Here is a 12,860-nt window from a genome sequence, read left to right on the forward strand (position 1 = left end):
AGAGCTCCAAAGCCTGATTTTCGTGCCCAGCCCGGCCTGTGACGTTTCTCTCCCCTCTGAAGAGCGGGATTTGCTCCAGTTGGCAATTGCGGTACTGCCCTTCGATGGCGTTTGATGGGCGCTCAGGTCCTCCTTGGCAGCGTCCATGGTCCATTTGCTCCACAGAGTCCGTCTGCTTCAGAAGCCGTCCTCCTGGCTTCTAACGAAGATGTAAAGTGAAGCAGCAGCAAACGCAAGAGACACGAGGCCCCTGGCGGGAGGGTGTGGGAGGGTGCAGCGGCCTCTGGCAATCTGGGCTCCAGAGAGTTGCCTCAGGGGAGCGTGAAATGTAAATCTGGTCTCGCAACAGGGAGAGCAGGGCGGAGCACACAGCATCCAGGAGCTCAGCGTGCGGGGGGCCACTGTTCCAGCAGGAAGGAGCCTTGCTCCTCTCGGAAGCACGGTGTGGCCTGTGAGCCTCTGTCAGGAGCAGTGGGGAGTGGAAGGCCTGGCTGTTCAGTAGCTGCTGTGAAAGTGGGGTCAGAGTAAGATGGGGGGGTCGTGCTGACTGCAGGTTTTTCCGGAAGCTGCTGAGAGGTGGGTCCAGGTCCCACCCACATGCGTGTGAGCAGGTCATGGCACCTTCCCATGCACCATGTCTTGTCCCGGGCGTGTGCCCCAGCTGTCAGACACCGGCGGGCGCCCATCCTGAACCCTGAGGGTCGTCTCAGATAACTGCCTGGGAGACCACACGTGGGGCCTCCGCACAGCTTCTCAGCGGTGGAGTAAAGTAGGTCACGAGGATCAGAGGGTCATGGGGCAGGGGTCACCCGCAGCCTTCTTCTGAAGGGCCACACTGCGTGTGTTTTAGGCTCTGCAGGCCCTGGGGTCTCTCTTAAACTGCTCAGCTCTGAAAGCAGCCACAGACGAGGTGTCAGCACATGGTCGTGGCTGTGCTCCCACAGGACACTGCCTTCAGAGGTGGGCAGCAGGCCCACCACGCCCTCCACGCTCTGCTTTAGGGCATGGCGTGGCCAAGAGCACACATCTGCGCACCTGACCACGTCATGTGCTTCCAGCTTGAAACCCAGGGGTTGCTTCGTGCTGGTGCTTGCTGTGTGGATCACAGGTGGAGTGCGTTGAGATACGTAGACGAATGAGAAATGGCCCTGATGGTGGAGCGTGCAGTCAGGTAGATAGAAGCGTCTGTAACCTGAGAGGTGGCATTGTGGGGTGTCGCAGGAGTGTCAGGCTGGGCTACAGGTTGGAGGCACAGCCTGGACAGAGAGGAGCGGGTGCTGTTTGGAGAGGATGGTGGCATGTGGGATGAGCATGCTGTGCTGTGTGGGGCAGTGGTGTTCTAGGCTGGGCCCCGTTCCCAGGTAAGGAGTCCCTGCTCCTCCGGGGAGATGACAGGGGCCTTGGATGTGAAGCTGGAGGCTGGCTGGCTCTGCCTTGGAGACGGTGCCTTGGAATGTCAGGCTAAGGACTCGGGCTTTCAGAGCATTGGCTGCGATTGGTCTTTTTATTAATTGAGCAGAGGGAATGTTCCAGCGAGGTGCCAGGGGCATGGCAGGGCAGTACTCAGAGCAGAGCCCGTGGCGGCGGGGTGGCTGTGTCTGTATTCAGGGAGTCCATGTGGGGCGGTGAAAGGCACTGCATGGGGCAGAATGGGGCACGCCCCGATTCCCTGCGTGTCGTGGCTATGAGTTGACCTTCCCTGCTGAGCTTCTTCTTGCTTGGGAAGTGCTGCCAACCTCGATGGGGGTCTGGAGGCCGGAGAGGGGAGTGGGAGCCTGGCATGGGCCACCACCATCTCCCTTGGGCCTGCTGGCTTCGGGGCCGTCCTCCACACAGCTGAGGTCATTGGCTGTGTTCGCCAGGCTGCTGGACCTCATGGCTTGGGGCCCACTGGCCCTGCCTTCCCAGGCTCTGAGCTGGGCTGTGGAGCACGGTACCCTGGCAGGGGCATCCGCTAGCACCGTCATTCTGCTGGAAGTCCCTCCGGGGCGGGGCTCCTGGGCCTGCTCACAGCGCCCGGCCCCTTGGAGATGCCCAGTGAATTCTGGTCTCTAGAGCCGAGCTTTGGGAAGGTCATGATGAGGCTGACCTTTAGGGTGACTTTGCATGAGGAAGGCTGGCCTGTCCACAGGGCCATGTGGAGGGGCCTGGAGCAACTGCTGGGTATGGACCGGGGCTGTGCCATGGGACAGGAGTTCCCGGGGTGCGGGGATTCTAGAGACGTGGGCAAGGCTTGGCTTCACAGTAACTCGAGAGTTCATAGTCATCGCTGTGGGTTGTGGGAGACGGTCCATTTCTGTATAGTGGGGACTACCTCCCATCATACACTTCCAAATTGCACACAGACAGTTGTGTTTATGTGAAGCCCACATGGTGGGCTTGTGTGCGTTTTTGGCGGGAGCCTGTGGGGGCCATGAGGGTTCCTGCCGGTGCCCGTGGGTGGGGTGGTGACAAGCTCTGCCAGTGCCCGGGGGTGGGGTGGTAGCGATCTCTGCCGGTGCCCGGGGGTGGGGTGGTGGCGAGCTCTGCCGGTGCCCAGGGGTGGGGTGGTGGCGAGCTCTGCTGGTGCCCGTGGGTGGGGTGGTGGTGAGCTCTGCCAGTGCCCGTGGGTGGGGTGGTGGCGAGCTCTGCGGACAGTGCTGTGTCAGCAGCCAGAGCTCTGTCACGACACACGTGTGGCTTCCATTTTTTTTTTCAGGCTGAGAAACCTGTGCGTTTTCTTAAAATAGAGGGATTCCTGATTCCGTGTATATTTGCCATATTTGTTAAATAATGCACAAAGCGTGAATAAGTATCTCAGAACATTGAGATGCCACGTTCATGCTCAGGGCATCATGGGGAGAGGTGCGCCGTGCTGTCACTCGGCGTCGGTGCAGCTGTCGTGGGCAGGCAGGTAAGCCACTGTGCAGAGAGCAGGTCACGGGGCTGCAGAGGAGGAGACAGATGGGGCTTGCTGCAGCCCGTCTCCAGAGCTCCACTGTGTCTCCGAGCTTGTGGCATTCGCATGCGTCCTGGGCTGCAGCCCCAGGTGTGTGATGTCCCCAGCAGGATGGGTGACAGGGTGACAGGCCTGGACGTGCTGCCTGCTTGGCAGGAGCTGTGTTGTTGAGCGACTGCAGAGTCTGTGCTGTCCAGAGGCGTGGGCAGCGTTAGTGTGGAGGTGGCCACTGTGTCCTCGCCAGGTAGAGAGCTGGGGAGGCAGGTCCGGGGCCTCTGTCTGTCAGAGATACTCACAGTGGGTGGAGGTTCCGAGTCTTCACTGTTGAGGGGGAAAACTACCTGGGCCTTCAGAGGGCCCAGTGCATGGCTTTGTGTTTAGACAGTGTGGACACAGGGGGCCAGCGAGCCGTCCTGCTGGAGCCATGTGGGCGAAGCCCTGGGAGGGGTGGCAGGCAGGGCAGAAAGGAGCCTGGAGTCTGTAGGCCACACGCTGGTGTCTGCCCACCTTCCCCCCCAGGGTGGCTTCTGTGAACACCTGGACTTCTTAGCACTCACCCGCCCCCTTGGCAGCTCACGGGCAAGGCAGTGTCTTTTGTTTGTTTGTTTTTGAAATGGCATTTCACTCTCACCCAGGCTGGAGTGCAGTGGCATAATCTTGGCTCACTGCAACCTCTGCCTCCCGGGTTCAAGGGATCCTCCTGCCTCAGCCTCCCAAGTAGCTGGGATTACAGGCGCCTGCCCCCATGCCTGGCTAAATTCTGTACTTTTAGTAGGGACGGGGTTTCACCATGTTGTCCAGGGTGGTCTCAGAACTCCTCACCTCAGGTGATCCACCCGCCACAGCCTCCCAAAGTGCTGCAATTACAGGCATGAGCCGCCACACCCGGCCTCAAAGCAGTGTCTTGTGCGACAGGAGCAGGGGCCGACGGGGTGGAGTCAGCGCCTGTAATTTTGGCCTGTGTGACTATAGGCCCTTGCTGTGCCTCCCTGTGCCCAGCTCCTCTGGTGTCCAAATGGAGAGGAAACTTGCTGTATGGGCTGAGAGAGTACGGCCCTCCCTCACACCAGCCCTTGGGGCCAGTGGGCGACACCTGCCGGGCTCCCTTCCCCTGGAGTGAAATCCGGAGGGAGATTGGAGCGGGAGCCCTTCCTTCTCCCCCCGCCTCAGGCCACACGTGCCTGTGTTGCTCATGCTTAGATAGAATCGTTGAAATGTTAAAAGCATGGCTTTACCTTTTCTCCCTGTGGCCCAGTTTCATTCTTATTGCTGATTGTTGCCCCAAAAACCAAAACAAATCAAATAAATGCATGGACCAAACCTCCCAGGCCCCAGCTGGAACAGCGGCAGGAGTGGAATTGGCCTCATCGCCCCACCTTACCGTCTGCTGTTGCTTCAGAGCCCGCAGTGACGCCTGTAGCCTCAGCAGTCAGAGGCTTGCGGCTGTCCTCACTCAACCCAGGCAGCTCACGAGGCAGAAGATTTTGATTTAAGTTTCTCCTTATTTGTCAGCAGAAAGATTTTCTTTCTTCTTCTGGAGAAAAAAAGTCTACATTTTGAAATACACAGTAGGTAACGTCTCTAAGTACCACCTTCTCAAAATGAGGAAATGAGGTTATTGAAAGAGGGAGAGAGAGAAATTTGCTTTTTGGGGTGTTGGCTTTCTTAGGGTTCCCAAGGATTGGTGGAACCCCCGAATTTGGGCAGCTAACCAAATTTGTGTGTTTTATGCAATAGTAGCATATTACTGCAACTTGGAAAACCTTGGAGCATTTTCCTAAGGAATGTTCTCTCAGGACAGCAGCATTCGCCTGTTTTCTCTGTGAAGATAAATTGGTTTAGTTCTTAGGATTTCTATCCACGGCTCACTTCCGCCTCTGCTTGGACTGTGCATCCAAGCTGGTGACCCCGGATCTGAAGGCTTTTCTAAAGAATGCTGTCTATGGCCATGCCATCCTGAAAACACCCGATCTCGTCTGATCTAAAGAATTGCTGCTGTGGATGGCTGATCCCCATGAGACCTCCAAGCAGTTACGGAAAGACTGGATTCATCTGCACAAAGTGAAAAGTTATGCCTTCAAGGTTGACCTGTCAGATGATTGTAGTTCTTTTCAAATCATTCACTCCAAGCGCAGGTGGTGTTTCCTAGCGGGAAGCAGCGGGTGACGGGCTGCTTCACCCGCACCTGTCCCTGTGAGTGCAGGTGTGCGTCCTGGCCCCATTGTGTCTTGCAGGGTGCCTCAGGTTCCTGTGGCCGCTGGGACAAAGCTCACAGCCTGGCTGGCTTAGAACACAGGCTTGTGTTCTCGTGCAGGTTTGGAGGCCAGATACCTTGGATGAAGGTGTGAACAGGGCCACGCTGCCTGGGAAGGTCCTTTCCCTCTCCCAGCTTCTGCTGGTGGCCGCATCCCTCCAGTCTCTGCCCGCGTTCCCCACGGCTGTCTTCCCCCTGTGTCTCCCTCTGTGTCCCTCTCCTTACGAGGACAGTCACTGGATTTGGAGCTCCCTCTCCTGCAGGATGACCTCATCACAACCTAAGGAATCACATCTGCAGAGACCCTAGTTCCCAGTCAGGTCAGATTCCGGGGTCCTGGGCCAGGAGTTTTGTGGTGACACTGTTCAGGACACAGGACACGGGTGGTCAAGTGTTATGTCTTCTCCAGGTTGTCTGTGAGGTGAAATGGTGAGGCTGCCCTGTATGTGTCCTTAAGGGCAGAATGTGGACTCCACGCAGGGGTGGGTGTTTGTCTATCGTGGGACATTGAGCGCCTCACGGTGACTGAGAGCCGGAAGGAACATGTAGTCAGTGTGGGCTCCAGGCAGAAAAGTGAGCAGAGCCTCCTTCTCAGCAGGTGACCCGGATGCTGTGACCTGGAGATGGTCCTGCAGGTGGCTGTGAGGGGCTCTCTTGCTAACAGACTGAGGACAGGTGTCTCTCCATCACTTTTTCTCATAAAAGAGTGAGTCAGCAGGCTTGGAGATGGTGGCCGGCTTGGCCTGGAGGCTGGACATGTGAGGTGCGCGGGGCGTGGGCTGCGTGTGCTTCCACTGGGAGGGAGCGTGTCAGCTGGCTTCCATCAGGCAGAGGCTTCCAGATGCCTTTTGTTTTTCTAGGCAGCGCTGTCAACGTCGAGTCTGTAATTTGAAGAAATCAGTTGTTGGCACTCGGTGTTGTGCTGCCTTCCCTTGCACATGAGAGTGCATTAGCAGGTGGTGCTCTTCATTCCTTTGTGGCTGATAAGGCCCCATGCCACCCACCAAGACACACGATGACAAGCCCTCCTGGCTCTCTTGTCTCGCTTCCCGCAGTGCCTCTCATGGCCCCACAGATGGAGAGCTGGGAATCGGCTTATGATTTGAACCACCAGAGTCAGTAACGGGGGTTCTGGAAAGTGGGAAGGCAGCTAACGGTGTAATGGAGACTCTTTAGGTTTTTGGGGACTGCAGGACAGCTCGCCAGGAAAATAGAGGCGTGCATGGTGGCAGGGATGCTGCCTGGCTGAGCCTGGAAGGCCAGCCCATCCCGGCCTTCAGGGGCCTCGGTGGGCGTGGTGTGGGGATATGGCGAAGGAAAGCAGGGACTGAGGCCAGACAGGGTGTTCTACTGGCAGGTGACGCCGCACTGTGGGGATCCCGTGAGCCTCAGCAGCTGGATGCTGAGCACTTCTGTTCTCCTTGTGTCCTGGGCACTGCTGCAGGGGAGACTTCTGCCTCAATCGAAGTCCACCTAGGCTTCCCAGCAGCAGGGGCTGCGGGTGCCTTGGGCTGAGGGAGCTCAGGACAGCAGAGGCACGTGTATGGGGCTGTGTATGTTCTTCCCGTCTCCCCGAGCACCTCTCATGGGCTCTCAGGATCCAGTGAGGGCCACTGCTTCTCCACCTGCTGGGCCCAGGAAGCTTGCACTTCAAGGCCGGTGCTCACTCCTAACTGGTAATTGGACTCGGACACATCACTTCTCCTTTTTCTGGCTTTTGCCTCAAAACCAAAGTAATGAGAGTAGTGACATTCCTACTTCATGAGGCTTTTAAAAACAAAGTCCGTCAGATAACCTGAGATCAAATGCTTAGAGTGGAAAATGGCAGTTAAATTCAAGGTGATCTTTTGATCCCATCATGATAGGATTTTTCCCGCTCCCTGTTAAGTGCGGCTGCTCAGTACCGCCAGAAAAGGGAAAGGAATCCGAGCCCCGAGGGCTGCCCAGAAGCAGGCGCTTGCCCCAGCTGCTGTCCGGTAGCATCTGCGGGCGGCGCCTGCACCCATCTGTGCATGTTCAGATCCTCCCCCTCCTCACCCACCGCGCTCTGCGGGCAGCACTGGGGCGGCTGGTCCGTTCTCTGGATCTCCTTGGTGGCCGGCAGGGGGCATTCGCCAGGCTGGGGCCTGGAGCGCAGACGGAAGGAATTAGATAATTTGATGTCTGAGGACAGTGGAAACTCGGCGGCGGGTAACTGGATGAATATCTATCTTTTATTTAATAGGTATGAGTCAGGGTTTGAACTGGCAACTTGATTTTTACAAAGTTGAATTTAAATGTGAATGTTTTCACTCATTTACCTATACACCTGGGTGTTGTAGATTTATCTTCTTTCCTGTTACTAACCCGTTTGTAAATTTCGTATGGACTCATTCATGCTTCGAGGTCTATGGAAGTTTTCTCCTGGAGTGTGAAGGTGGGAGCGTCACAGGAGGGCGGTTCTGAGGATGTTTCTTTTTATCGACTCGTGCTCCAAAGACGTTTTCCTGCTGGTGGGATGGCTGTTTCTTTCTCGTCTCCTGGTGGCAGCTGCTGGGCTGCTTTGTGTCTAAAGTCAGTAGTTGGGCTCTCCTGAAACTATTGAAGTGCAGTTTGAAAGCTGGGTTTTCCGGTAACTGTGGTGCAACCTCTGGCAGCAGCCGGGCTCTCCTGTAGGGATTTCCTAGTGATTTTAATGGTTGGGTTCCCCCATGACCACAGCCAGTGGCTGGGGTTCCTCCATGAATCACTAAAGTTGCTCAGCCTGGGGCTTCCCGAGGCGCCCCAGTCCCCCAGCCAAGATCTGAGGGTGACTCTGATTATTTTAGAGATGACCGGAGAATTGGAGGCCAAAGAGGTGCTGCTCCATGTACGGCTTCTTCTACATGTGAGCACGGAAACATGCTGCCGAAACGACTTCAGGGTGTTCTTCCCTCTCATCCGACAAATCCCACCATCCTGGCTGCTTTCTTTTTGTCTGTAGCACAGACAGGTTGGTTGTCATTATACAGAGAGTCAAAACGTGACTCAAGTATCTACTGATAAAAAAGGCAAGAGGCGTGTTTCCGAAACCCGAGGGACTTTTGATACTTCATAGAGTACTTAAACCCAAACACTTCTTCCTCTGTTTTAATTATTTCCACCATTTTAGTCTCAATGGGAACAGAGTTATAGGGTTTGGGCAGTAGAGTCCGAACTTGAGGCTCTTGGTAGTCGAAACAGGACACTTTTCAGCTTAATCTTTTTATTACTACAATTTTGGATTCTTTCCATGTATTTTCCTGTGAATTAGTGAAGTTGCATGAGCCAGCTAGAGAGGCCACTGCATTGAAGAGCCCTTCCCATCATGCCCACATTCGTCATCACTACAGGGAAGGGGTCCTGTGGCCTCGTGGGAAGTGGCCGGTTGCGCAGTGGGGCGCTGGCTCCATCCTATCACCTGCTCTGCCGTGGCCTTCAGATCCTCAGTTTTCTCCTTGTTGAATACAGGGCATCTCTGGATGCTGCTCAGGGCGTGCTGAGAGCTCTCCATAGCGCAGGTGATAGAGAACTGGGGTTTCCAGGACAGTTCTCTGCTGTGTGCACGGTGAGCCCCAGGAAGATGATGCACCTGGCTTTGGCCCCAGAGTGAGAGTAGGTTGTGCCCACTCGGCTTGTGGTGTAGGGACTCCAGGGATGAGGACACAGGCCCTGCCCGTAAGGAGTTTGTGCTCTAGTTGAGAAGGCACGATAGAGAGGCGTCGGGAATGACATAAGCAAGCCCCGGACTTGAGCAGCAATGGGAGGGTGTCTTGCAGTCCCTTGTAATCACTATTTACACAAGAGCAGCCACTGTGCGCCAGAATGTTCTGGGTGCCTGACCCCCATGGGTGGACACAACAAAGGCCCCTGTGTTTGTGAGGGGGACGGTAACAATACATACTTGAATTCTCCAAACTGTGTTTGCGAGGGGAACAGAATAACAAGATATATGTGAATTCTGCAAACTGTGTTTACCAGGGGGACAGAGTAACAATACATACATGAATTCTCCAAACTGTGTTTGCGAGGGTAACAGAGTAACAATACATATGTGAGTTCTCCAAACTGTGTTTGTGAGGGGGACAGGGTAACAATACATACTTGAATTCTCCAAACTGTTTGCAAGGGGAACAGAATAACAATACACACCTGAATTCTCCAGACTGTGTTTGTGAGGGGAACAGAGTAACAATACACACCTGAATTCTCCAAACTGTGTTTGTGAGGGAGACAGAGTAACAATACACACCTAAATTCTCCAAACTGTTTGCGAGGGGAACAGAGTAACAATACATACGTGAATTCTCCAAACTGTGTTTGTGAGGGGAACAGAATAACAATACACACCTAAATTCTCCAAACTGTGTTTGTGAGGGGGACAGAGTAACAATACACACATGAATTCTCCAAATGCCGGAAGGTGGTCAGTGCTCTCACAAAACAAGTGGGAGGAGGGTGGGAGCCCAGGAGGGCGGGTGGGTCAGGTGGTTATCCAGGGGGATGGTGAAGCCAAGACATGAAGGAAGGGAAGGGGGTGGCCCAGCAGGCCTGAGTAGGCAGAGGACCAGCGAGTTCTGATTCAATTGTTGAGGTCCCTGATCTCACCCTCTGGGCATTCAGGACCTTAGATGCTGCTATGAGTTCAGGGCAGAGGGAAGCTGGAGGGTGGAAGGTCTGGGAATCTTTTTTTTTTTTTTTTATATATGCTTTTATTTTTCCATGATTGCAAACACAACTGAATATCAAATGCACAAAGTAAGAATTATATGGGGAAAAAAATCAGATACGTTCATATATATATCACCTTTTCAAGGCTATTTCCATCCAGAATAACCTTGGTTTGCCAGGGCCAATAGAAAGAAGTCACAAAATCGCCTTTAGTCAAATTTGTATGTTTGCTTTCTTCTATAATTCCAATACCTCCACCATCAACGACTTGAGATAGCTGCCAAGGTGTTATATAATCAGTGCCAGTGTCTTCATTCATTCTACAAAGAAGGCTGTCACTTCACACTTGGAAGGTTGCACAGCGGCCAGGCAGAGGCGCTCCTCACTTCCCAGACGGGGCGGCGTGTCAGAGGTGCTCCTCACTTCCCAGACGGGGCGGCCAGCCAGAGGCGCTCCTCACTTCCCAGACGGGGCGGCCAGGCAGAGGCGCTCCTCACTTCCCACACGGGGCGGCCAGGCAGAGGCGCTCCTCACTTCCCAGACGGGGCGGCCAGCCAGAGGCGCTCCTCACTTCCCACACGGGGCGGCCAGCCAGAGGCGCTCCTCACTTCCCACACGGGGCGGCCAGGCAGAGGCGCTCCTCACTTCCCACACGGGGCGGCCAGGCAGAGGCGCTCCTCACTTCCCACACGGGGCGGCCAGGCAGAGGCGCTCCTCACTTCCCACACGGGGCGGCCAGGCAGAGGCGCTCCTCACTTCCCACACGGGGCGGCCAGGCAGAGGCGCTCCTCACTTCAGGTCTGGGAATCTTGTGAGAGCCCCAAGTGTGCACCTGGTGTGGGCCAACCAAGTCAGAGGGATGAAGAAGTTAAGTAAATGGAAAGAGCGTGTCATGACACCTTAGTGAGCATTTATATCTCATGGGGAGCCCCGCCTGTGGGCCAGCCAAGCACGTTCTGTGCGGTGGGCCTTTCCGGACCCTTGCAGGAAGATGGGGCCGGCCTGGCGGGCTGGGGTGCCTGGGTGAGGTCTCTTCAGCGGGCCCCGGCCCTGCAGCCAGACAGCTCCTGGTGGCTGTCCCGAACAGGCCTCACCGCTTCTCCTTGGATGTGTCCTTCCAGGTCACCTTTTCTATAAATTTGGCATCACAGAATCCGACTGGTACCGAATCAAGCAGAGCATCGACTCCAAGTGCCGCACGGCGTGGCGGCGCAAGCAGCGGGGCCAGAGCCTGGCAGTCAAGAGCTTCTCACGGAGAACGCCCAACTCATCCTCCTACTGCCCCTCAGGTAGGCCTCGTGCTGCAGGAGAGGCCGCCCTCCCCCGCTCGGGGCAGCTGGCCTGGTGGTACCCTCAGGGGCAGCCAGAGCGTGGCCGGCAGCTCCAACAATGGCCGGGAGCCGAGGCCAGAGGCTTGTGCAGTGCACACGGAGCAGTGGAGCCGCAGGACCTGTGCCTGGCGCTGTGCGCCCTTCACACAGACAGCCTCGGGCCTGCTACCGGCTCCTGCGTGAGGGACAGAGGGCCTGTTGGGCCTCCTGGAAGTCTTCTGGATGGGGGCAAGGAGGCCGAGGCCTTTGTGTGGGGCTGCCGGCCATTGTATTCTCACGATTTGCCTGGTGACTCCGGGTGAGGGAGTCGGGTGGATTCTGAATTGTGCTTTATTTTTACTTTGAGTTCATGGCCTTAGTTGGATTTATCCACAAGATAATGGAAACAGTTCTCTTTGAGTTGCCTCCTGGGCATTGCTGGGGGGATTGTTCTCCTTGGGAGAATTTTCACCAGGAATGACAATGTGACTTGATATTGCCTTTCACCCAAGATAACTCAAAATATTTTAATAAGTATTTGAATGAAAACTATTCTCTTAAAGCTCCCCACAGTAGCTGCATTGGCAGCGACTCTTGGAACTTGAGCTCTGACTGGGGCTGGGGTCAGGATGCGAGGGCAGCCGTGGGCAGGGCCAGCTCTCCTATTCAGTGGAGTCTGTCGGCCGGAACCCTTTGTTCTGGAAGTCGTGGGAGTTACAGACTAGATCACCTGGAGTTCTCCCGAGGCCTCATTCTTTCTGAACTGGACTTCAGGAAGTGGTTTTCCCGGGCTGTTTTGGTAGTTATCAGATACTTGGCCTCAGCTGCTGCCCAGGGGTTTGAGGATGGGAGGTGGCTGCCTGTAGTGGGCCACACAAGTTGTGTCCCTAAAGCAGCACTTTATTTAGTGACCTGTGTTGAAGAAGCTCTTCTATTCTAGGTCTTTCTACTACAATGAGGAATTCTGCCTTGGGACTTGAGAGAGGTAGCAGTCCTGGAGTGTGGGTCAAGGGCATTCACTGAAATACCATGTAGCAGCGTAACCTGTGGCTATTGAAATGCGGCTGTAGGAATATTGCTCATCACTTGAATTCTGCTCTTGAATATTCACAGCTAGGCAGCAGAGAGCAATGTGAGGACTACACTTATGGCATGATACCATTTTTATTGCAAATATATAGGTATATGTGGAAGTTGATAAAAATTTATGCGTGATCATTTTTACAGTGCCTATCTCTAGGTAGTAGGATAATTTTTATTTTTCCCTTTGTCTTTCATTGTAGTTTCTCAATTATTTCCAATAAGCACTGCATTAGTTTTATAGTTTTAAAAAATGTTGTTTAAAAGTCAGGGAGGCCAGGCATGGTGGCTCATGCCTGTAATCCCAGCACTTTGAGAGACTGAGGCAAACTGATCACCTGAGGTCAGCAGTTCGAGACCAGCCTGGACAACATGGTGAAACCCCATCTCTACTAAAAATGCAAAAATTAGCCGGGTGTGGTGGTGCATGCCTCTAATCCCAGCTACTTGGGAGGCTCAGGCAGGAGAATTGCTTGAATCCAGGACGCGGAGGTTGCAGTGAGCTGAGATTGTGCCATTGCCCTCTAGCCTGGGTGACACAGCGAGACTCTATCTCAAAAAAAAAAAAAAATCCGGGCTCGGTGGCTCACGCCTGTAGTCCCAGCATTTT

General features: G+C 54.8%; 1 protein-coding gene across 15 annotated transcripts in view; it reads left to right on the forward strand.

Moving 5' to 3' along the window:
- Positions 1 to 12,860, forward strand: part of BANP (BTG3 associated nuclear protein) — a 126,047-nt gene that overhangs the window by 64,402 nt on the left and 48,785 nt on the right. For all 15 annotated transcript variants that reach the window (XM_055232726.2, XM_055232729.2, XM_055232721.2 and 12 more), the window contains one exon: positions 10,982 to 11,149. In XM_055232726.2, the coding sequence (XP_055088701.1) occupies positions 10,982 to 11,149 (168 nt within the window). The remainder of the gene's footprint in view (positions 1 to 10,981; positions 11,150 to 12,860) is intronic.

Source organism: Symphalangus syndactylus, chromosome 11 (genome assembly GCF_028878055.3).
Source record: "Symphalangus syndactylus isolate Jambi chromosome 11, NHGRI_mSymSyn1-v2.1_pri, whole genome shotgun sequence".
In the NCBI taxonomy this organism is placed as follows: Eukaryota; Metazoa; Chordata; class Mammalia; order Primates; family Hylobatidae; genus Symphalangus; species Symphalangus syndactylus.